We start from the raw sequence: 25,655 nt of genomic DNA, 5'->3' as shown, positions 1-25,655 counted from the left end.
CTGAGGCTTATTCTTGAGCTGAGAGTGTGGTGCTGGAAAAGCGCAGCCGGTCAGGCATTATCAGAGGAGCAGGCGAATCGACGTTTCAGGCATAAGCCCTTCATTAGCCTCATTCCTGATGAAGGGTTTACGCCTAAAGCGTCAATTCTCCTGTTCCTCAAACGATGCCTGACTGTGATTTTCCAGTACCACACTCTCGACTCTGATCTCCAGCATCTGCAGTCCTCACTTTCTCCTCATTCTTGAGCTGTCACAATAGCTGCCGTTGTGGCATTTTGCAGCAAGAAAGGATTAATAAACTCAGCGTGAAGGCACCATTGGACAGCAACAAACATAATTAATATGATTGAATTTTGCATTCAGTTTAAGAAAGGGCCATAGATCCAAAACCAGCATTCTAAACTTAAATAAGGGCAGTTATAAGGATGTGAAAATGTAGCTGGGGGAATTGAACTGGGAAGTTTGGTTAAGGGATAGATCACCAGAAACACAGCAGTTTAAAGGTATGGTCAAGTTTGTATGAATAGCATATAATTATACAAAAGTAGGTAGCAGCTCAGAAGATTAGATAGAATTTTTTAAAAGACTTCAAATTATGACTAAAACCTTATAAAGGCAGAAACATGTGAAGTACAAAAGAAAGCTAGCTAGAAATACAATAACAGTTAAGGTTCTATAAATATTTAAGAAAAGTTATCAAAGTGAGGTTCCTATGTCAAGTGTGTGAATTAATAATGGCAATTAGATGGTAGATAAATGTACACAGGTATCAGTCTTCACTATAAAGGACACAAATATCATCCAAGAGATTGGAAAGAAGAGGGAGAAACAAAAAAATTATGATCAGTGGGAAGTTGCGCTGAACAAACCAGAGATGTCAGCTGAGAAGTCCCCGGCCCTGAATGCAAAATTCTCAACCCTCTTAAGAAAATTTCTCTGTGCATTTTAAATGGGAAACACAATATTTTGAAACAGTCATCCCAGTTTTAGATTTACACAGAGAAAAAAAAAATCATTTCCACATCCACCCTGTCAGGACCTCTCTGAATCTTTCATGTTCCAATCAAGTCACCTCTAAACTCCAACAGATACAGGTATAGCATGTCTAAACCTTCCTCATAAGACAACTTGCTCATTCCAGATATTACTTTTGTATATTTTCTCTGAACTGCTCCCTGAATATCCTAGCTCCTTAAAATGGCAAGTGAGATAGTTAATGCGTTTGATCTAATTTTCCCAAATTTACAAGAGCTGGGGGCAAGTTCCATGAGATTGGAGAATAGCAAATATGACTTACTTATTCAAAAAAGGGCAGAGACAGAAAACTGGGACCTACATGTCAGTTAGCTTAAAAGCTGTTCTCCAGAATGTTTGCTGAAGTCTAATAGGATACTTAAAGTTCAAGGTAATTGGACAGAGTTCACATTTTTTGAATTCCGTTTGGAAATTCTGTTTAACCAATTTATTGGGTATATATATTGAGGATGTAACATGATAATAAAGGGAGTGGATGTATGTACTGTACTTTCAGAAGGTTTTCCAGAAGGTATTTGATATGATGCCACATCAAGGTTATTATGGAAAATCAAACCTCATGGTGTCAGAAAAATTTTGGCATGAATAGAAGATTTAGTTAGCAGAATTTAGTAGTGTTGTTTATTGAGTGGATAGGACAGAGGTTTTGCTTCAGTTGTGTTGAGCATTGGCAAGACCATATGTGGAGTACTGTTTCCTTTTTTATGAAAGGAAGGATAAGAGTACATTGGAAGCGGTTCAGAGAAAATATACAAAAGTGATATCTGGAATGAGCAAGTTGTCTTATGAGAAAGGTTTAGACATGCTATACCTGTATCTGTTGGAGTTTAGCGGCGACTTGATTGGAACATGAAAGATCCAGAGGGGTCCTGATAGGGTGAATGTGGAAATGATTTTTTTTCTCTCTGTGCAAATCTAAAACTGGGATTACTGTTTCAAAATATTGTGTTTCCCATTAAAATGCGCAGAGAAATTTTCTTAAGAGGGTTGAGAATTTTGCAATTCTCTTTCTGAAAAGGTAGTTTAAAACAATGAGCTTGAATGTTTTTAAGACAGCGGTAGGTAGATTCTTAATGAACACTGGGAGAAAAGGTACTCAGAGGTAGGTGGGGATGTGTACCATTCAGAATAACTATGGTTGTATTAAATGGCAGAGCAGACTCGAGAGGCTGAGCAGCCTATTCCTCCTCCTGAATCATATCTAAATTGGTTAGATGGCCCAGAGTCAACCAAGCTGTATGCTTTGCTGCAGTGACGTTTTTAAAAAAATACTGACAAGTTTCTTGAATGATGTCTGTGGTGTGGCCAGCAATAGTTCTTTAGATCTCAAAGGTTGCATCAATGTTTTTCAATATATCCAATGCATTTTACATTTTCTGTTTTGTAATTTCATTTTCCTGGCATGTTAGATAACCTAAACTTGAAATGTTCGGTTTAAGATTCTGATAATCAACTGAAGAGACTTATCCCAATCCCCTCCTTATACTTGTGTCATATTGTGATTAGGCAGATAACCTGGGGCAGGGCAGTAACTGAACCAACTGTATTTCTGAACTGATAAGATAAGAGTAGTTGGTTTACATTTTGGTGGTTTGTCTGCACTGCTCTCAAATATGCGTAATTATTCCTGTTCAAATTATAAGTGTTAAACATTTGAACATCAACTGTTGGGTTTTATATATAAACAGTAATTTGAAGCTTTTGAAATGGAGATAAATTCCTTAGTGACTGGTGGAGAAGATTATTCAATTTATAAAATTTATTTTCATATTACTTCCCAAGGTAATATGCAGAGAGAAAATAGACCAAAAATGTGAATTTAGAGGATTTTATCTGAATAGAGAAGAAAATTCACATGTTAAAGGCAAGACAGTGCTACTGTTGGGATGGGTGGCAGGGTGCAGAGAGTAGGTATTTGGTGTGTACTTGAAAGTAAAAGATTACATTGACTGGCAGAATCTGAATACTATAATCTTGGAGGCTGTATTTCTGTGGGAACTTGCATCGGCAGAAAGTCTGGGTCAAAATGTTGTAATTCATAGGAAAGTGGGAGTAGGAACAGCAGGTCCTTCGAGCCAGCTCCAGCATTCAATAGGATCATGACAGATCATCCAACTCACTATCCCATACCTGTTTTATCCCTTTACTCTATGATCTCTTTAGCCCTGAGAACTATATCTAACTCCTCCTTCAAAATATTCAATGTTTTTTGGCTTCAATCTCTTCTTAGTGGCAGAGAATGCCATAGACTTACCACTTTCTGGGTGAAGAAATTTCACTTTATCAGTCCTAAGTGGCCGACTCAGTTATCCTTAAACTGTGACCTCTAGTTCTGGGCTTCGTGGTCATCGGGATCATCCATCTTGCATTTACCTTCTTTAGAATTTTAAGGAGTTTGATGAGCCTCTTCATTCTTCTAAACTCCAGTAAATATAGTCTTAACTGAGCCAGTCTCTCCTCTTCTATAAGTTCTGCCATCCCAGAAATCAGTCTAATAAGCCATTATCGCTCTTCGTTCATAGCTGGAACATCCATCCTCCGATATGGAGGCCAAAACTGTGCACAGTACTCCAGGTGTGGTCACACCAAGGTCCTGTACAATTGCAGCAAGATATCCCTGCTCCTGTACTCATATCCTATTGCTATACAACCAAGAATACTATTTGCCTCCTTCACTGCCTGCTGCACCTATGTATTTTTTATAGCAATTGATTTACGAAAGCATCTAGATCTAATTGCATTTCCCTGTTTTGTAATCTATTGCTATTCAGATAATCTGCCTCCTTCTTTTTGCTTCCAAAGTGGGTAACCTCGCATCTATCAATACTATAGATTTGAGCTGCCATGCATGTGTCCTCTTTCACAACTTGTCCAAATCACATTGCAACATCTCTTTGCATCTCTTCTCCCACCCACATTTGTGTTGTTGAAGATCTGCGTCCCCTCAAGAGGAGTGTCTTGTTTCGAGATCGGACAAAAGAATCGACAAATGCGGTCTATTCAAAAAGTCAGGTTCGTTAGTTTATTGAATTAAGGTACCTTGACGCATTCTATCCAGCAACAGAGATTGAAGCTTCCATGTTCCAGGGTGAAGTTGTGCAATTACATTTGAAAATTACACATTATTTAAGAAATAGTACAGTCTTAATTACAAGAAAGACTAATCACATATTGACATGATTTACAGCAAGTTATTCAAATGATATTTCCTGGGAAAAGGTTCTTAATTACAAGAAAGGTCCAATCAACCATAATAAGGTGACATGATTGAAGACAGACTAATCCAATGGTATTCTATGCTAAAAGATATCTTATTTACGTAAATTGCCATGCCGCATACTGGTTCAAGGTTCGTTCAAATGGTCAATTAATGTGTCAGTATTCAGCTTTTGAAAACTCTATTGTCCTCTTATCCTTGAACTGCAACTTAATTCTACAAATCTGCAGTATGGTTCACAGGCCATTTTATAGTATTCTTTTAACTCAAGAAACCATTTTGTTATAATAAAAATCTACATATTTTGTTGCCTAAATTCAAATTTTAGATCCTCATTCCCCACTTTGGTCATTCTATGATGACACCATAAAGGCATGGATCAAATTAATCCAATCCAATGGCAGCAAAAGACTGCCCTACGTCCCCTTCGCCCAGAGGGGAATCAAGGGCAACCAATGATGTTTGCTCATCATGATTTAAGTAAAGAAGAAGCACTTTCAGGTTGGAACCAATATTGTCGATAAAAGTAAATAGTTTAGCAATAATACGCTTATCTATAGCAATACCAACAAAAAGACAAATTAAAACAATAGCACCATACAAAGACATATTAGTAATCAGTTGTACCATGAGCCAAACCCAATCACATTGCTGCATCTCTTCTCCCACCCACGTTTGTGGTGTCTGTAAATGCAGAGATATTATATTTAGTTCCTTCATCCAAATTATTGATTTATATTGTTGGGGTCCAAGCACTGATCCTTCTGTATCCTATGTGTAATATTCCTTCTCTTTGTTTCCTGACTGCCAACCTGTTCTCTACCCATGTCCATTTACTAGCCCCAAATCTGTGTGCTTTAATTTAACATGCTAATCTCTTCGAAAGGCTTTCAATAATGCCCCACAGAAGGTCGAAGTAAGCCATACCCACTGGCTCTCCCTTATCAACTGTATTAATTCAGTATCTTTTAGAGTCATAGTGATGTACAGCATGGAAACAGACCCTTCAGTCCAACCTGTCCATGCCAACCAGATATCCCAACCTAATCTAGTCCCACCTGCCAGCACCCGGCCCATATCCCTCCAAACCCTTCCTATTCAAATACCCATCCAAATGCCTCTTAAATGTTGCAATTGTACCAGCCTTCACCACTTCCTTTGGCAGCCCGTTCCATACACGTACCACCCTCTGCATGAAAAGGTTGCCCCTTGAGTCTCTCTTTTATATCTTTCTTCTCCTCACCCTAAACCTATGCCCTCTAGTTCCCTGACCTCAGGGAAAAGACTTTGCCTATTTACCCTATCCATTCTCATAATTTTGTAAACCTCTATAAGGTCACCCCTCAGCCTCTGACGCTCCAAGGAAAACAGCCCCAGCCTGTTCAACCTCACTTTATAGCTCAAATCCTCCAACCCTGGCAACATCCTTGTAAATCTTTTCCAAACTCTTTCAAGTTTCACAACATCTTTATAATATGAAGGAGACCAGAATTTCATGCAATATTCCAACAGTGGCCTAACCAATGTCCTGTACAGTCGCAATATGACTTCCCAACCCCTGTATTCAATACTCTGACCAATAAAAGAAAGCATACCAAATGCCTTCTTCACTATCCTATCTACTCCGACTCCACTTTCAAGGAGCTATGAACCTGCACTCCAGATCCCTTGGTTCAGCAACACTCCCTAGGACCTTACCATTAGGTGTAGAAGTCCTGCTAAGATTTGCTTTCCCAAAATGCAGCACCTCGCATTTATCTGAATTAAACTCCATCTGCCACTTCTCAGCCCATTGGCCCATCTGGTCAAGATCCTGTTGTAATCTGAGATAACCCTCTTCGCTGTCCAGTACACCTCCAATTTTGGTGTCATCTGCAAACTTACTAACTGTACCTCTTATGCTCGCATCTAAATCATTTATGTAAATGACAAAAAGTAGAGGATCCAGCACCAATCCTTGCAGCATACGACTGGTTACAGGCCTTCAGTCTGAAAAACAACCCTCCACCACCACTCTGTCTTCTACCTTTGAGCCAGTTCTGTATCCAAATGGCGAGTTTTCACTGTATTCCGTGAGATCTAACCTTGCTAACCAGTCTTCCATGGGGAACCTTGTCGAACGCCTTACTAAAGTCCATATAGATCACGTCTACCACTCTGCCCTCATCAGTCCTCTTTGTTACTTGGAAGAACTCAAATCAAGTTTGTGAGCCATGATTTCCCACACACAAAGCCATGTTGACTATTCCTAATCAGTCCTTGCCTTTCCAAATACATGTACATCCTGTCCCTCAGGATTCCCTCCAACAAGTTGCCCACCACCAACATTAGACTCATTGGTCTATAGTTCCATGGCTTGTCCTTACCACCCTTCTTAAACAGTGGCACCACGTTAGCCAACCTCCAGTCTTCCGGCACCTCACCTGTGACTATTGATACAAATATCTCAGCAAGAGACCCAGCAATCACTTCTCTAGCTTCCCACAGAGTTATAGAGTACACATGATCAGGTCCTGGGGATTTACCCACCTTTGTGTTTCAAGACATCCAGCACTTCCTCCTCTGTAATATGGACATTATGCAAGGTGTCACCATCTGTTTCCCTACAGTCTATATCTTCCATATCCTTTTCCACAGTAAGTATTGATGCAAAATACTCGTTTAGTGTCTCCTCCATTTTCTGTGGCTCCACACAAAGGCCGCCTTGCTGATCTTTGAGGGGTCCTATTCTCTCCATAGTTACCCTTTTGTGCTTAATGTATTTGTAAAAACCCTTTGGATTCTCCTTAATTCTATTTGCCAAAGCTTTCTCATGTCCCCTTTTTGCCCTCCTGATTTCCCTCTTAAGTATATCTTTTGAAAAAAAAAGCTTTCATAGGGAAGTATGAGAGATCATAGAGTTGGAAAGTTGTACAGCATGGAAACAAATCCTTCATTCTGACTCGTCCATGCTGACCAGATAGCCGAAGTCAATGTATAACTTGGAATTCATGCGAAGTGGGATTTATCTACAGCAAATGAACTAGTTCATGTTTATGGAGGTTGGATTGGGAAAGTACGGTAATGTCAAAACATCAAAACAGTGGTTCATAACTTGACATTTGTTTTATTTTCTACATACGCCATTCTGTACAGAAATTCAGTTTGAAAACATTGCTCATTTGGAACTTGTGAGAGTGCCTTCAATCTGATGCACTCTCTGAAGGATTTAGAATTCCATTGAGTAAACAGATGGCTTTAGTTACAAGGGAAATCATGGAACAGGATGACTGTGGGTGGGTAGAAACTAATACCCAGAAATGGCTGTGGCACCATTGGGCAAGCTTGACTGTCATTCAGGATGTTCTCCCACTGGAAAGTCTCGCAGCTTGTTCCATCAGCAGTCAAAATTTCCCTCAACAACAAGTATATCGTCATGGATACTGTTGGGGAGCACGATTTACTGGGGTAAGCCATTGGGTGCAGGTGTCTGGTACAGAGTTTGTTTCTGTTTCTCAGACGGGAAGAGAGGAAAGGACCAAAACATTAGTCACCGGGGGCTCCATAGTTAGGGGAATGGATAAGAAGTTCTGTGGGAATAAGAGAGACTCCTGGTTGATGTGTTGCCTCCCAGCTGCCAGGGTTTGTGATGTCCTGGATCATATTTTTGGGATCTTTGAGATGGAGGGGGAGCAGCCCAAAGTCGTGGTCCACATAGGCACTAATGACATAGGTAGGAAAAGAGATGGGGATTTAAGGCAGAAATTCAGGGAGCTAGGATGGAAGCTTGGAATTGGAACAAAGAGTTGTTATTTCTGAATTTGTTACCCATGTCACTTGCTAGCAAGGTGAGGAATAGGGGGAGAGAGAGAGAGAGAGAGATTGAATACGAGACTAAAGGCATGGTGCAGGAGAGATGATTTAGGATACCGCGATAATTGGAGCTCATTCCGGGGTAAGTGTAGCCTCTAAAAACGGATGATCTACACTTGAACCAGAGGGGTACCAGTATCCTGGGGGTGAATGTTTGTTAATGCTCTTCAGGGGGGTTTAAACTGATTCAGTAGTGGTTTGGGAACCCAAATTGAAGTTCCAGTGACCAGGACGTTGAGAATAGTGAGGTCATAAATAAGGTTTCAAGATCGTAAGAGTGCACCGGCAAGCAGGAAGGTGTTTGAAGTGTTAACTTAAATGCCAGGAGCATCAGGAATAAAGTGAGTGAACTTGCAACATGAGTTGGTACCTAGGACTTCAATGTTGTGGCCATGTCAGATATAGAGCAGGGACAGGACTGGTTGTTGCAGATTCCATGATTTAGATGTTTCAGTAAGAAGAGGGAAGGTGGAAAATAGAGGGAGGTGTGGGATTGTTAGTCAAGGAAAGTATTACGGTGGCAGAAAAGACAGTTGAGGACTCGTGTACTGAAGTAGTATGGGCTGAGGGTAGAAACAGAAAAGGAGAGGTCACCCTGTTGGGAATTTTCTGTAGGGCTCCAAATAGTTCCAGTGATGTAGAGGATAGGATAGCAAAGATAATTCCGAATAGGAGCGAGAGTAACTGGGTAGTTGTTATGGGGGATTTTAACTTTCCAAATATTGACTGGAAATACTGTAGTGTTAGTACTTTTAGATGGGTCATGTTTTGTCCAGTGTGTGCAGGAGGGTTTCCTGACGTAGTATGTAGACAAGTCAACAAGGGGTGAGGCCACATTGGATTTGGTCCTGGGAAATGAACCCAGCCAGTTGTTAGATTTGGAAGTAGATGAGCATTTTGGTGATAGTGACAACAATTCAGTTATGTTTATTTTAGTGATGGAAAGGGATAGGTATATACCGCAGGGCAAGATTTATAGCTGGGGAAAATGCAATTACGATGCGATTAGGCAAGATTTAGGATGCATAGGATGGGGAAGGAAACTGCAGGGAATGGGCTCAACTGAAATGTGGAGCTAATTCAGGGAACAATTACTGCGTGTCCTTGGTAAGTATGGCAGCGATGAGGTGGTCAAGCGAGGGAGCCGTGGTTTGTTAAACAAGTTGAATCTCTTGTCAAGAGGAAGAAGGCTTATGTAAGGATGAGACGTGAAAGCACAGTAAGAGTACTTGACAGTTGCAATTTAGCCAGGGAGGACTAAGATAAAGCTAAAAATAGCCAAGAGGGGACATGAGAAATCATTGGCTAATAGGATCAAGGAAAACCCTAAAGCTTTCTATAGGTCTGTCAAGAATTAAAGAATGACTAGAGTAAGGTTAAGGCCAATCAAGGACAGTTGTGGGAAGTTGTCTGTCGAATCCGAGGAGATAGGAGAACTGCTAAATGAGTATTTTTCATCAGTATTCACACTGGAAAAAGACCATGTTGATGAGGAGAATACTGAGATGCAGGTTACTAGACTAGACTGGATTGAGGTTCTCCAGGAGGAGTTATTAGCTATTCTGGAAAGTGTGAAAATAGATAAGTCCCCAGGGTCGGATGGGATTTACCCTAGGATTCTCTGGGAAGCTAAGGGGGTGATTGCAGAGCCTTTGTCTTTGATCTTTATGTCGTCATTGTCTACAGGAATAGTGCCAGGAGACTGGAGGATCGCAAATGTTCTCCCCTTGTTCAAGAAGGTGAGAAGAGACAACCCTGGTACTTATAGACCAGTGATCCTTACTTTGGTTGTGGGTAAAGTGTTGGAAAAGCTTATAAGAGATGGGATTTATAATCATCTAGAAAGGAATAAGTTGATTAGGGATAGAAAACACTGTTTTGTGAAGGGTAGGTCATGCTTCACAAACCTTATTGAGTTCTTTGAGAAGGTGAACAAATAGGTGGACGAGGGCAAAACAATTGGTGTGGTGTATATGGATTTTAGTAAGGCATTTGATAAGGTTCCCCACGGTAGGCTATTGCTGAAAATATGGATGTATGGGATTGAGGTGATTTGGCAGTTTGGATCATAAATTGGCTAGCTGAAAGAAGACAGCAGGTGGTGGTTGATGGAAGATGTTCATCCTGGAGTTCAGTTACTACTGGTGTACGGCAAGGATCTGTTTTGAGGCCACTGCTGTTTGTTAGTTTTACAAATGACCTGGAAGAGAATGTAGAAGGATGTGTTAGTAAATTTGCGGATGACACTAAGGTCAGTGGAGTTGTGGATAGTGCTGGAGGATGTTACAGGTTAACATAAATAAGCTGCAGAGCTTGGCTGAGAGGAGGCAAAGGGAGTTTAATATGGAAAAGTGTGAAGTGATTCACTTTGCAAGTAGTAACAGGATTACAGAGCGCTAATAAGATTATTGGTCATCTAGATGTGCAGAGAGATCTGTGTCCATGTACATAGATCCCTGAATGTTGCCACCCAGGTTGATGGAGTTGTTGAGAAAGCATACAGTACGTTAGCTTTTATTGGCAGAGGGATTGAGTTTCAGAGCCATGATGTTGCAGCTGTACAAAACTCTGTTGAGGCCACACTTGGATTACTGCATACAGTTCTGGTCACTGCATTATCAGAAGAATGTGGAAGCTTTGGAAAGGGTTCAGAGGCGATTTACTAGGATGTTGCCTGGTATGGAAGGAAGGTCTTACAAGGAAAGGCTGAGGGACTTGAGCCTGTTTTTGTTGGAGAGAAGGAGGTTGAGAGGTGTCTTAACTTAGAATATAAGGTAATCACAGGGTTAGATAGGGTGAATAGTGAGAGCTTTTTTTCTCCATGATAGCTAGCATGTGGGGGCGTAGCTTTAAGTTGAGGAGTGATAGTTCTCGGACAGATGTCAGAGGTAGTTTCTTTACTCAGAGTAGTAGGGCATGGAACGGCCTGCCTGCAACAGTAGTAGACCCGCCAGCTTTAAGGGCATTTAAATGGTCTTTAGATAAATACATGGATGAAAATGGAATAGTGTATGTTAGATGGGCTTCAGATTGGTTTCACATGTCAATGCAACATCGAGGGTCAAAGGGCCTGTACTGCACTGTAATGTTCTATGTTCGAAATGGCTAATACTAACATTTTCCTTTCCAGCTTATAGATTCTAATATTGATATAAATGGTTACTGTTGGAAGTATTTTTAACATGGAAAAAGTGTGAGGACTGCAGATGCTGGAGACCAGAGTTGAAAAATGTGGTGCTGGAAAAACACAGCAGGCCAGGCAGCATCCGAGGAGCAGGGCTTGTGCCCGAAACGTCGATTCTCCTGCTCCTCAGATGCTGCCTGGCCTGCTGTGTTTTTCCAGCACCACATTTTTCAAGTATTTTTAACATGCAACCTTTGGTCATTTTCAACGTTTCATCAAAAATATATTGAAAACCAATAGTTAGGCCCTGCAGACTTTTCTCTGCAACTTCAGTGCATTTGCCTTAGGTCATAAGCTGTACTTAATTATGAGCCTTCCACCCTCATGATCGTGAAGGGAGTGTTTTGCTGCAGCTGCAACTTTGGTGTGACAGGTAACTGCTTCCATCAAAGAATAGGGTCCATAAAAGTATATTTTCAAATGTTTTAAATTAATTCAATTCAAATTCACTTTGCGCCTCTCCAAATTATTGTCTTGCACTGCTTGGTTTTTATTGTTCCTTATGAGAGAGCAGGGCAAGAGTGAAAGAAGTGGCAGGGCAAAGGAGGTGAGAGTACAACAGCTGAATTATTGCAAGCAAGGGGGGTGAGGAGCAGTAAGTGAACACTGGAATTATGCACATAAAATGCAAATGCTTCTTAGACATCCAGCTTTGTGTACTGGTCAGGTCAAGTCAGACCCCCTCAAAACATTTCAAGAAGGCAACTCAGACCATAACCTTTCTTGTTGTTTTAAGCAGATGTAAAATAGATATTCAAGGACTGATGTAGCTGGCCCAACTACTCAGTTTTAAACAGAGCAGAATTTATTTACAGACTACTGAATGCAACACGAACAAAAGAGAACTGAATTTAGATAACTTATCCCATCTGAAAACCCAGTCGACACTCTCACAACTTAATTATGCTGTTCCAAATACTTACAACATCCCCATGAACACCCCCTTTGCAAAATAAGCAATATCAGACACAGGTTCTTGTAGGAGAAATATGAGAGTCAGCCAGAAAACTTCTGTTGAATCTGGGAACTTTCTCCCCAGCTAAAACTTGACCATTAGCTTCAAACAGATTGCTTGCTAAAATCAAACCAAACCAAAACCTGAACTGGTAGAACTGGCCACGCTCCCTCATTGTGCAAGTGTTTTAAAAGAAAGACTTAAAAGCCTTCTCAAGTAGATATTTCCAGACAGTTCCGAACCTCTGCTATTTACAACCCCTTTTGAAAAAAATCTCAGGACAGCATAGCCTTGTTCAAGGATCAACATTGTCACAATGTTATGCCTATGCACATGCACATGCCTGTGGGTAGTTTGGAAGGCGATTGCAGTTCCAGGTGCACATTGCTGGTGTTAGTGTGCAGCCTTCTACTTTGGTCTGTCATCCCCAAACTTGTTCAATTTCGTCATCCAATGTAAATAATTGTGGCCCATGACTGATAGCTGGAGGTTGTCATCCTGAAAATGCCTTCCTTTGCCAACTTTGTTCTGTTATTTAGCCAATCCTCTGTCCATGCTAATAAATTACCTCCAATGGATTATCCTAAGTAGCCTAATGTGTGGTATGTTACTATATAACTGAACATTCAAATATATTGCATACATTGCTTCCCCATTATCTATCCTGCTTATTACATCCTCAAATACATGATTTGGCAGGCATGATTTTCTCTTCATGAAGTCACATTGACTCTGCTTGATTTTATTATTTCTAAATGCTCTGCTGTTACATTCTGTAAAGCAGACTTTTAACATTTTCCCAGACACAATTTGTAAGCTGACTGGCCTGTAGTTACTTGTTTTTCTTTGTCTCCTTCCCTTTTCAAAAACTATTCTAAAAATGTGTCATGCAGCTAGCTCTTTAAAGTGATTGGAACTTTGAGTTATGTGACAATCCTGTTCCGTTTCCAGTTACATTATGTGGAAATAATGATCAACTTGTTTGCCATCTTATTTTTCAGCACCGCACAAATTTTATATTGGTTTTCGATATGTTCATCCTCTCACAGAAGAAGCAGTGGAAGAGATGGAGAGAGATGGAATTGAGCGAGCAGTAGCTTTTACACAATATCCTCAATACAGCTGTTCTACCACAGGTATTGCCGTGTTAGATGTCTAAAGTGAATAATGCTGTTCACTAAAAGTTGAAAGTTTAAAACTATTTTCTAAGTATGAGGCTACCTTCAAGATTTATTCTTTATTGAAGGAATTCTTTCTACCTTATCCCACTTCTTCTATTCCATAAGGGCAGGACGCAAATGTTTGAGCTAAGCATATAACTGTCTGCAGACTGTCAGTGGCTGATATACCTGATGTTAAACATTCCCTTGCTGAAGGGGTACAAAGCACTTGTACACCACCAGTCCAGTTTAATTTTAATTCACATGCCTGCATTCGAAATACCCTATGTAAAGATAATTTACCTAGTAAAATCCATTTGTTTTTGCCAAAATATTCTGTATAGACTACAGTTGAGTTTATAAATGCAGGCAATACGCTCCATATTCAGTCAGACATTTAGTTTGTTTTATTTTGTGCGAGTTCAAACTTCTTGTTCAGTTTTGGCATTATGAATACTTGACTTTCGAGCCACTGAAGGTAGAGTTGTCATAGTCCTAGAGGACCATAGGTCTCATCTGTCATGAGAGAGATGACTAATGCTGAGTTTAACTGGAGGGTCACCAAGCCTCAGGCAGGAGAAGAGATTGAGAACAAAGAACAAAAAAAACAGCACAACAGCAAGAAAAGGAGAATCCTTTGTGATAAATTCAGCTGGTCCGGGAATTGAACCCACAATGTTGGCAAACCAGGTGTTCTGTTAATTGAATTAATTGATCCCTACCAACCCCCTTTTGACGTATTGCCTTTGTTATCAACCAGAGCCCTTAAATTTATATGAATACTCAAATTTGCCTTAAAACAGTACTTGAAAGTTTAGTAATAATCTGTATGCCAGTTGCACATTATTAAGTAGAATCCTGTTTTAATTGAAAACTTCTTGTTGCTCTAATTCTGTCTGGGCTGTAGAATGTGTTAAGCCTATGACTACCTGGTCTTGTGGGAGTCCAGCTAGAGCAGGAAATCTGAGTGCCTTCACATTTGAACTGATCTCCTCAGTGGTGAAGTAGATGTATGTAGCAAAGTTGACATCTATGCCTTTCCACACCTGGGAGATGTTCATACTGTTTTCAAACACATGAAATGGGGGGGAGTAGTAGTGGACCATAGGGCCGATATAATCTCTCGTCTCAACTTTTCTGCACAATTATAACAAAGATCTACTCAATATTAAATTCTGGTTTATTTGCAATGAAATTTGTACCCATGTGCAGATTTTCTGAATTGCTTGCATAAGGTATAGAAGTATCACTAAATGTTAACATTTTAAAATAACTGGACTAGTTGTACAAGTACTGACGAGAACTACAAGACTGAGTAGTGTGTGTATCATGTTCTTGATGCACTGTAGTAACTCTTCAAGGTTCCTCTGATTTCACTACTTCCCAAACTTGCGACTGCTACCACCAAGAGGCACAAATGCAGCAGATTTATGAGACCCACTATCACTTGCTAATTCTTTTCCAAATCACTCACTAACCCCATCACCCTATGGCTGAACACTCTAACTTACCCTCCCACTCTGCCAAGGACATGCAGGTCCTGGGCCTCCTCCATTGCCAAACCCTAACCACCTGGCGCCTGAAGGAAGAACGTCTCCTCTTCTGCGCTGGGACCCTCCAACCACACTGGATCAATGTGGATTTCACCAGTTTCTCCATTTCCCCATTCCCCATGTTATCCCAGTCCTAATCTTCCAACTTGGCCCCACCCTCTTGAATGGTCCTACCTGTTCATCTTCCTTCCCACCTATCTGTCCACCCTCCTCTCCAACCTATCACTTTCACCCTCGCCTTCATCTACCCATCACATTCCCAGCTGTCTTCCCCCAGCCCCCCCTCCTATTTATCTCTCAGCCCCCTTGGCCCACAAGCCTCAATTCCTGATGGAGGACTTGTATCTGAAATGTCGATTCTCCTGCTCTTCAAATGCTGCCTGACTGGCTGTAGTTTTCCAGCACCACACGTTTTGACTCTGATCTGCATTCCTATCTTTCTCCACATAACCGTCACTGTCAAAGTTACAACCTTGAACTCCCTCCCCAACAGCACAATGAATGTACCTTACTCCAAGCACTGCAGTGGTTCAACACCCACAACTATATTTCTGTGTGACCGGTATAACTCCAACCATCAGGGTTTTCCCCGATTCCCATTGATTCCAGCTTTGCTTGGGCTCCTTAATTGGGCACTCAGTCAAATGGAATGTGATATCAAGGAGGGCATTGCTTTCATCTCACCTCTGGAATTCATTTCTTTTGTCCATGTTTGAACCAAGACTATAATAAGGTCAGGAACTCTGTAGCCCCAGCAGAATGCAAACTGTGAGGCAGGTGCTTCTTATTAGCATTTGGGTTTAATGAAGCCTTTTGGAGATTGGGAAACTACACAATTCTATACTTTCCTTAACAGTTATGTCTCCAGTCTTCTGTCTTCTAAAATGAATGCTTTGAGTCCTTCCATCATAATTTAATCTCTTACTTTGTATTTTCCCAAGTTTTCTCTGTGTGACTTATACCAAGCACCTATACTCTTTGCTGTCTTAAAAGTATAAAACATATATTCCACCTTAGTGCAACATTTCATCCACTGTTTGAATGGAAAATGGTGAGATCTCCAGAATTGATTGACTAGTGTGAGGTAAGAGATTATTTGATTGGTTTTCTTTCATAGGAAGTAGTTTAAATGCAATTTATCGGTACTATAATGGGAGGAAAGCAGCACCAAAGATGAAATGGAGTACGATTGACAGGTGGCCAACACATCCTTTATTAATTCAGGTAATGGTTGTGGATCCATTTGTTTTTTCTCTTACTTTGGAATACTCAGTATCAAAAGCAGTTCTTAGACATGCTTTTCTCTGTAGTTGACTACTAGAACACACTTGTCCGGGACTAAGAAATTGGCAAAATTTAAACTTTTGGTTGTGGGTTTTAATTTTACTCTGTATTTTAAAGTAAAGCATAGCTTTGAGTCCTGTCAAGTGCTTCTTACAAGTGTGATTTATTGTGAGGAAATTAAAAGTGTGCCATATAATCTCTTGGCCCTTTATCTGCTGGTAATTCCTTCAGAAGCTTAGCAGTGTAGTTGATACACCTTAATTTGTCTTGGGTGTTAAGGGTGCTGACGATACAATCTGTCACTGATGAGCTGTCTACTATTCAAACTTAATTACTTTTTTAGGGTTACTTGACTTTGCAAATAAAATGCTTTTGATCATCATTTGACAGTTAATTCAGAATAAGCATCAGTTTTTTTTTTGAAGTGCACCAACATTCATTCTTATATTAGTAATTGTTTGGTTAACGGATTTTATTTACCTTGCAGTGCTTTGCGGACCATATACGGCAGGAACTTGATCGATTTCCATCTAATAAAAGAGATGATGTAGTAATTTTGTTCTCTGCTCATTCTCTGCCTATGTCTGTAAGTGCCTTTGAGCAATCTTGTGTTTGAAAGAATCAGTTTAACTAGAAAAACACACGAGTGGATTCTGGGTTTTTGCATACTTTGCTAAGTTTTATATGCTTCTGGTCCAGTTTTGAATTTGTATTGGACTTCATTTTTTTCAGCTGATCTATCCAAAATCTTCTGTCTTGTCTTGGTTGTGCTCATTAACTATTGTATCACAGGTTTGAAAAAATTTTTTTTTGTAAATTAGGGGAACAACTGAGATTAAAGACATAACAAGGAAGCAATGGCCTAGTGGTATTAGCTGAGTTTCTGTAATCGTAGTCTTGTGAGAATGTTCTGGGAACTCAGTTTGAATCCTGCCAGAACAGATGTTGGAACTTGAATCCAAAGTTAGACAAAGGAGAGTCAGCGGATGTGATATATTTGAATTTAGCAAGTCATTTGAAAGGTACTGCACAGGAGGCTGTTAAATTAAATAAGATCCCATAATGTTAGGGGAAAGGTTCTTATATGAATAGAAGATTGGCTGACTTGGAAAAGGCAATGTGTCGGGTTAAACTGATGGCATTGTTGCGAAGTTTTGCAGATGATGCAAAGATAGGAGATGGGACAGGTAATGTTGAGGAGGCAGGAAAGTTACAAAAGTCTTGAGCAGGCTAGGAGAGTGGGCAAAGAAGTGGCAGATGGAATACAGTGGGAATATGTGAGGTTATGTACTTTGGTAGGAAGAACAGAGATGTAGATTATTTTCTGAATGTTGGGGAAGGCTGAAGTCTGAAGCATAAAGGGATCTGGGAGTTCTAGTTCACGGTTCCCTTAAGGCTAACATACAGGTTCATTTGGCAGTTGGTAGGCAAGTGCAATGTCAGCATTAATTTCAAGAGTGCTAGGAAACAGGAGCAGGGATGCACAGCTAAAGCTGTATAAGATTCTGGTCAGATTGCATTTGGAATATTCTGAGCAGTTTTGGGCCCTGTCATCTATGGAAAGATGTGCTGGCCTTGGAAAGGGTGCAGTGTAGGTTTACAAGAATGATTTCAAGGATGAGGGCTTATTGGGAGGAGTGGTTGAGGATTCTGGATCTGTACTTGGAGTTCAGAAGAATGATGTGGAATTAAAATTTACAAAATACTGAGAAACCTGGATAGAATGGACATGGCGAAGCTCATTCCATTAATGGGAAAGACTTGGACCTAAAGGCACAGCCTCAGAGTGCAGGAATGGCACTTTAGAACTGAGGTTAGAAGGAATTTCTTCAGCCGAAGGCTGGTTAATCTGTGGAGCTCATTACCACAGAAGGCTTTGGAGGCCAGGTCATTGAATATGTTTAAAATAGAGAAAGTTTTTGAATAGTTAGGAGATCAAAGTTAGAGGAAAAAAAGTAGGAGTATGGGGTTAAGAATCATACCTGAAAATGTGTTGCTGGTTAAAGCACAGCAGGTCAGGCAGCATCCAAGGAACAGGAAATTCGACGTTTCGGGCCAAAGCCCTTCATCAGGAAGGGCTCTGGCCCGAAACATCGAATTTCCTGTTCCTTGGATGCTGCCTGACCTGCTGTGCTTTAACCAGCAACACATTTTCAGCTCTGATCTCCAGCATCTGCAGACTTCACTTTTTACTCTAAGAATCATACCTGCCATGATTAAATAGTGGCAAAGACTCAATGAACCAAATAGCCTAACTTTAATTTTATGGTTAGTGAAAAGTGTGTGGAATTATGAACCTGAAACTATTATCAATTGTTGGAAAAATCCATCTGACTCACTGATGTCCTTCAGAGAACAAAGTCTGCTATACTCACTTTATCTGGTCCACATATGTTCTGTCTCACCAGCAGGACAGACCCAGCAGAGGTAGTAACATCATGGTATACAGGGAGTTGCCCTGCGAGTCCTTAATGTTGACTCCAGACCCAAGGAAGTCTCATAGCTTCAAGCTAAACATGAGCAAGGAAGCCTGCTGATCAAGTACAGCCCTTACTCAGCTAATGAATCAATAGTTTAGATTAGAGTGGTGCTGGAAAAGCACAGCCCGTCAGGCAGCATCTGAGGAGTGGAAAGTCGGCATTTCAGGCAAAAGCCCTTCTTCAGGATGAATCAGTACTCCTCCATGTTGAACAACACTTGGAGGAAACACTTAGGGTGGCACAGTACAAAATGTACTCTCGGTGGGGGTTTTCATTGTCCACCATCAAGTGGTTCAGCAGCCGTGCTACTGATCAAGTTGATTGGTTCTTAGAGGACAGCTGCCAGATTGGGTCTGTGGCAGGTAGTGAGGGAACCAAGAGAGAAAATCATACTTGTCCTATGTCCTTACCAGTCTGCCGGCTGCAAATGCATCTGTCCATGACAATAACTGTAAGAGTGACCACCGTTATGTGGAGATTAAGTCCTGCTTTCACATTAAGAATACCGTCCAACATATTGTGTGGCACTATTACCATGCTAAATGGGATAAATTTGTGAACAGATCTAGCAACTCAATGCTGGGCATCCATGAGATGCAGTGAGCCATCAACAGCAGTTGAATTGTACTGCAACCTCTTGGCCCAGCTTATCTCCCACCCAACCATTACCATCAAGCCAAGGGGTCAATTCTGGTTCAATGGAGGTTGCAGGATGCCATGCCTGGAGCAGCATCAGGAATACCAAAAAAATGAAGGGTCAGCCTGATAAAGTACCAAACTGGATTGCTTGCATGCCAGACAGCACATGTTAGACACAGCTAAACAATCCCATAACTGATGGATCAGCTGTAACCTCTGCAGTCCTCCCACATCAAGTGAATGGTGATGGACATGAAACAACTCTGAAGGAGCAGACTGCACAAAAATCCCAGTGACAGAAGAGGCCAGCGTGTAAGTGCAAAAGATAAGACTGAAGCATTGCAGAAATCTTGAGCCAGACGTTTCGAGTGAATGATCCACCTGGAGCTCCCGCTGTGGTCCCCAGCAACACAGATGCTATTCTTTAGCCTATTCGATTCACTCCACATTACATAACGAAACAGTTGGAGGCACTGGATGCTGCAAAGGCTGTGGGCCCTGACAACATTTCCGCAAAAGTACTGAAGGCTTGTGCCCCCAGCCAAGCTCTTCCATTACAGTTACAACACTGTTATCTGCCCAACAATGTGGAAAATTGCCTAGGTGTGTTCTGTAGGCACAAAGCAAGATAAATCCAACCTGGCCAGTTATCACCCTATCAGTCTTATTTATTTATTCATTCATGGGAACAGTGCAATCAAGCAGCACCTGCTCAAGGATGTCCAGTTTAGGTTCTGCCAGGGTCACTCAGCTCTTGACCTCATTATAGCTTTGGTTCAAACATGGACCAAAGAGCTGAATTCCAGAGGTGAGGTGAAAGTGATTAGCCCTTGACATCAAAGCTTTATTCAACCAAGTGCTGCATCGAGGAGCCCAAGCAAAACCGGAACCAATGGGTATTGCAGACGAACTCTCTGCTGGTTGGTGTCATACCTGGCAAATAGGAAGGTGGTCGTGATTGTTGGAGGTCAGTCACCTGAGCTCCTTGACAACTCTACAGGGGCTCCACAGGGTGGTGCCCTAGGCCCAACCATGTTCAGCTGCTTCATCAATGACCTTTCCTCTATCATAAGGTCTGAGGTGGGACTATTTGTGCCGTTCTGAAGCAGTGCATGTTCAAATGCAACAATCTATGGGCAATATCAGGCTCAGGCTGGCAAGTGACAAGTAATATTTGGTCACCACAAACGCCAGGCAATTACCACTTCCAATAAGAGGTGGTAACAAGCAGGTTAGACCAAGGAGAGCCAATAGATGTTATCTATCTGGACTTCCTGAAGGCCTTTGCTAAGGTGTCACACAGGAAGCTGCTGCGTAAGATAAGGACCTGTGGTGAGAGAGGCTAGGTACTAGCATGGATAGAAGATTGGTTGTCTGGCAGAAGGCAGAGAGTGGGGATAAAAGGGTCTTTCTGAGGATGGAAACTGGTGTCTGGTGGTGTTCCACAAGGGTTGGTGTTGGAACACAACTTTTCACTTTATACTTTAATGATCTGGATGAAGAACTGTGGGCTTTCTGGTTCAGTTTGCAGATGCAAAGATAGGTGATGGAGCAGGTAGTATTGAGATGACAGAAAGATTTAGACAGGTTAGGAGATTGGGTATAACTGGCAGATGAAATATAACTTGGGAAAGTATTAGAATTCGAATCCCTATAGTGTGGAAACAGGCCCTTCAGCCTAACAAGTCCATACCGACTCTCCGAAGAGCAACCCTCCCAGACCCATTCCCCTAACATATATTTACCCCTGACTAATAATCTACACTATGAGCAATTTAGCATGGCCAATTCGCCTATCCTGCACATCTTTTGGATTGTGGGAGGGAACCGGAGTACCCAGAGGAAACCCACGCAGACACAGGGAGAATGTGCAAACTCCACGCAGAAATTGTCTGAGGCTGGAATCAAACCCGTTCCCTGGCATGTGAGGCAGTAGTGTTAACCACTGTGCCGCCCTTAAGTGTGAGATCATACACTTTGGTCAGAAGAATGGAAGCATGGGCTGTTTTCTAAGTGGGGCAAAAATTCGGAAATTGGAAGTTCAAAGGGATTCAGGAGTCCGAGTCTAGGTTTCTTTTAAGGTAAACTTACAGGTAGAGTCACCAGTTAGGAGGGCAAATACAATGTTGTCATTCATCTCAAGCACTAGAATATTAAAGCAGGGATGTACTTCTGAGGCTTTGTAAGGCTCTGGTCAGACCACATTTTGAGTATTTGTGCAATTTTGGGTCCCACGCCTTAGCAAACATCTGTTGGACCTGGAGCAGGTCCAGAGGAAGTTCACGAGAATGATCCCAGGAATGAAAGGCTTAACGTATGAATAACATTTGAGACTCTGGGACTATACTCAGTGGAGATTAGAAAGATGAGGGGGTTCTGATTGAAACTTTCACAATACTGAATGCCCTCGGTGAAGTGGAGATTGGGATGATGTTTCCATTCGCAGAAGAGACAAAGACCCGAGGGCACAGCCAGAGTGTTGTGAATCTTTGGAGTTCATTGCCGCAGAAGGCTGTAGAGGCCAGATCATTTGGGTCTGTTTTTACGTGCTGGACATCTTTGACTTTATGTTTAAAACAGAGGTAGGTAAGTTTTTGATTGCCAAGGGGATCAAAGGTTATGATGAGAAAGCGGACAATGGGATTGAAAAACCTATCAGCTATGATTGAATGGCAGAGCAGACTCAATGGGCCGAATATCCTAATTTCTGCTGTTATATCTTATGGCCTAAAAGACCATATAGCTATTAGCCCTTGACTTTTTAAAGTTTTTTACCATCACTGAATCCCCCACTATTGACCTGAACTGAACTCTCCATATAAACACAATTCCTAGTCAGATGCTAGGAATAGTGTGGCAAGTAAGTCACCACCTAACTCCCCAAAGGCACAAGTCAGGAGTTGAATGGAATACTCCCCACTTGGCTGGATGATTGCAACCCCAACAAAACTCAAGAAGCTTTTCACCGTCCAGGACAAAGCAGTCCACTTGGCACCACATTCACAAGGATTCATTTCATCTAGCACTGACGTTTGATAGCAGCAGCATGTACTATCTACAAGATGCATTGCAGAAGTTCACCAAAGATCCTCAGACAGCACCTTCCAAACTCTCAACCACTTCCATCTAGAAGGGCAAGGGCAGCAGATATGTGGGAAGTCCACCACCTGCAAGTTCCCCTCCAAGCCACTCGCCATCCTGACTTGGAAAAATATAGCCGTTCCTTTACTGTCGCTGGAATTCCCTCCTGAATGGCATTGAGGTTCAATCTACAGATCATGGACTTCAGAAGTTCAAGAAAACAACTCACCACCTCCTTCTCAAGGACACTTTAGGATGGGTAATAATTGCTGGCCAGCTAACTGCCCCCAGGTCCTAAGAGGGAGTTTTAAAAAAAAATTGTTTCTGAAACCATTTCAAATTCCATCTAGGTTGACAAAAAGGCCCCTCCTTCCTTCCAAAGCAGTTTTCAAGGTGTTGGCAGAACATTTGGCTTCCTGAACAAAAGTTATTTTCGCTTTCGTGACAAAGCCTGTTTGGTCACCATTTTAAATCCTAGCTCATTCAAATTCTATCTGGGATTGATATGAAAATTTCTGCCTGGAGAAGTAATTATGTATGGTGTTTGTACTGTAACTTTGAGGATGGGCACTGTAACCAGCTTGGCCTGGAATCAAATGTTGACTTTCTTTTTGGATAATTGAGTTGGCAATAGAGGAAATACTTTTGGCCTTTAAATCCCACAATGCCAATACCATGGTTTATTGTGCAGTTCACTTAAGCCTACGTTAGTTGCCATGCACGCAGTGTATGAAAATTGTTTCTGTGCTGTATTTGCAAAGTAAATAAACCTTATGGGAGCGAAAAGAGGTGCTCAGAGTAGAATCTAGCACTCTCTCTCTCTCTCTCTCTCTCTCTCTCTCTCTATATATATATATATATATATATATATATATATATATATAGTGTGTGTGTTCACTGTATTTTGATAGGTGTGGGAATAAGCAACCTATATGATAAACCACTGGAACATAGTGAATGGGAGCTTTGAGAGATACTTTGTCATAAGTTGACATATTGTTTCATTGTATTTACTACAGAGTATAAGTTGTTAATTGGGAATATAATTAAATAATTGAACGTGTACATTACTGCCAAATCCAGCATTTATTGTCCATTGCTTATTTTTGAATAACTAACTATATGGAATCCATTACGCTACCATAATTTGTTAGCACTGTCTGTATTTCAGGTGGTGAATCGTGGTGACCCCTATCCACAGGAGGTAGGAGCAACCGTTCAGCGAGTCATGGAAATGCTAAATTTCAGTAACCCATACAGGCTGGTGTGGCAGTCTAAGGTAACATACATTACTCCATACCATTATTTATTTATTTGCAGAAGATTACACCTGGAATATTAAACCTATTCCACTGTCCAACAGTGTGACTAAATTATACCTTGATTCTATTTACTTGCCTTCACTTCATACCCCTTAATATACTTGTTTTTGTGTTGTTAGTTTTGTATAGATCTTTGAATACTTGCATGCAGACCCAAAAACCATTCTGTCAGTTTCTGTGGCTACTGTTTGCCCTCCCAATGTAACTTGCTGTTCTTGTGCTCAGGCCGAGTAAGACAGGGAGATTTAAAAATTTTGAGTGAACAAATCTTGTGAAATATCATTTGAGCAACAAGCTCATTGCAGATATTGCATCAATAGATCTTGGTAGAGTCCAACTGAATGGTTAACATTTTACTGAAAATCTAATTCATTCTGGAAAAGTTTAGGGTGTACTGATAGGGAGACTTTGATACTATACCACAAAATAATGTTTCATGTATTTATTCCACTTTACTGTGTACTTTTGTGACCCATCCATTTCAAACTGTGTTTTAAAATGATGTTGAATAAATTTTAGTCAATGGAGTTACATTTGAACTGGGTAGAACTGATAGAGAATTGATAAACTGAAGAAATTATGTAATGGGAAATTGTGATGTGGTATTTCATTTTAAAGTGTCATGACATGAAATACTGTCATCAAGTGACACCTGCAGGTGATTGACAGTCACTACAGCTATTGAAGTTCATTTGGTTCAGTTATGTCCTCCTGCATCTGATAACATCATCATGTTTGACATAAGTATAGAAAAATCAGGTGTAAATAACCTGAACCATTGTGCTTTAGCTCTTCTTAATAGTGAAGTTCTGTTAATGATGTAATTTATATTTTCTTTTAATACAGGTTGGTCCTATGCCCTGGCTTGGACCTTCTACAGATGACACCATCAAAGGATTGTGTGAGAGAGGCAACAAAAACTTATTATTGGTTCCTATTGCTTTCACCAGTGATCACATTGAAACACTGCATGAACTTGATATAGAATATGCACAAATCTTAGCCAATGAGGTGAGTTGTCAGGTTGTTTGTGATGCATGGTCATCTTGGCAATCTCCCCATATTGGTTAAGGAAGTGAGAGATTTATTTTTGTTACGCAAGGGCTTACCATGATATACTTAATCATCGTTTTATCTTGGTAGATGGAACTTCCAGTGGGAAAAAAAAGGCTCTCAAATCCAAGTTAAAACGCAGTCATGATTATTTGCTTTCATTAATAATATGAAATTACAGGATTCTAAGTTCCTTGCACGCAAGGTGCAAATTATGATTTTTGCATTATGAAGGTGTGCAAGAATTGAATGTAAAAGTAGAAACATCTTACACAGCTGTACAGGTGGTTGTGTGAAACCACATCTGAAATATTGTCTACACATATTGTCTCCTGATTATGAAAAAAAACATAGAATTGCTTTTAGATGTAGTTCACAAAAGGTTCACTTAATTCATTCTTGGGTTGCAGGACTTATGAAGGAATGATAAATGGGTCCTACCTGGTTGAAGTGCATTTTTCAAGTTAGCTACTTGGATACAGAACTATCTCAAAAGTAGAGGACAGAGGGTGGAGGGGGGGGTTGCTTTTCAAACTGGGAGGCCTGTGACCAGCAGTGTGCCGCAAGGATTGGTGCTGAGTCCACTGCTTTTTGTCATTTATATAACAGATTTGGATGTGAACATAATATGGTTAGTAGATTTGCAGATGGCACTGAAATTGGAGGTGTAATGGACAATAAAGAAGGTTACCTAAAAGTACAATGGGATCTTAATCAGGTTGGCCAGTGGGCTGGGGAGTGACAGATGGAGTTTAATTTAGATAAATGTGAGGTGCTGCATTTTGGAAAGGTATATCAGGGCTGGTTGTATATACTTAATGGTAAGGTCCTACGGTGTGC

The 25,655-nt window shown here is 40.9% G+C and overlaps 1 protein-coding gene across 2 annotated transcripts in view; it reads left to right on the top strand.

The window, feature by feature from the left end:
• fech (ferrochelatase) overlaps window positions 1-25,655 on the top strand; it is a 62,057-nt gene that overhangs the window by 23,316 nt on the left and 13,086 nt on the right. For both annotated transcript variants that reach the window (XM_060852088.1, XM_060852000.1), the window contains exons 5-9: window positions 13,245-13,379; window positions 16,074-16,180; window positions 16,728-16,826; window positions 23,612-23,719; window positions 24,609-24,773. In XM_060852088.1, the coding sequence (XP_060708071.1) occupies window positions 13,245-13,379; window positions 16,074-16,180; window positions 16,728-16,826; window positions 23,612-23,719; window positions 24,609-24,773 (614 nt within the window). The remainder of the gene's footprint in view (window positions 1-13,244; window positions 13,380-16,073; window positions 16,181-16,727; window positions 16,827-23,611; window positions 23,720-24,608; window positions 24,774-25,655) is intronic.

The sequence above is a fragment of the Hemiscyllium ocellatum genome, chromosome 1 (genome assembly GCF_020745735.1).
Source record: "Hemiscyllium ocellatum isolate sHemOce1 chromosome 1, sHemOce1.pat.X.cur, whole genome shotgun sequence".
In the NCBI taxonomy this organism is placed as follows: Eukaryota; Metazoa; Chordata; class Chondrichthyes; order Orectolobiformes; family Hemiscylliidae; genus Hemiscyllium; species Hemiscyllium ocellatum.
The sequence above is the reverse complement of the archived record's forward strand: the minus strand, read 5'-3'. Positions and strand labels throughout refer to the sequence as shown.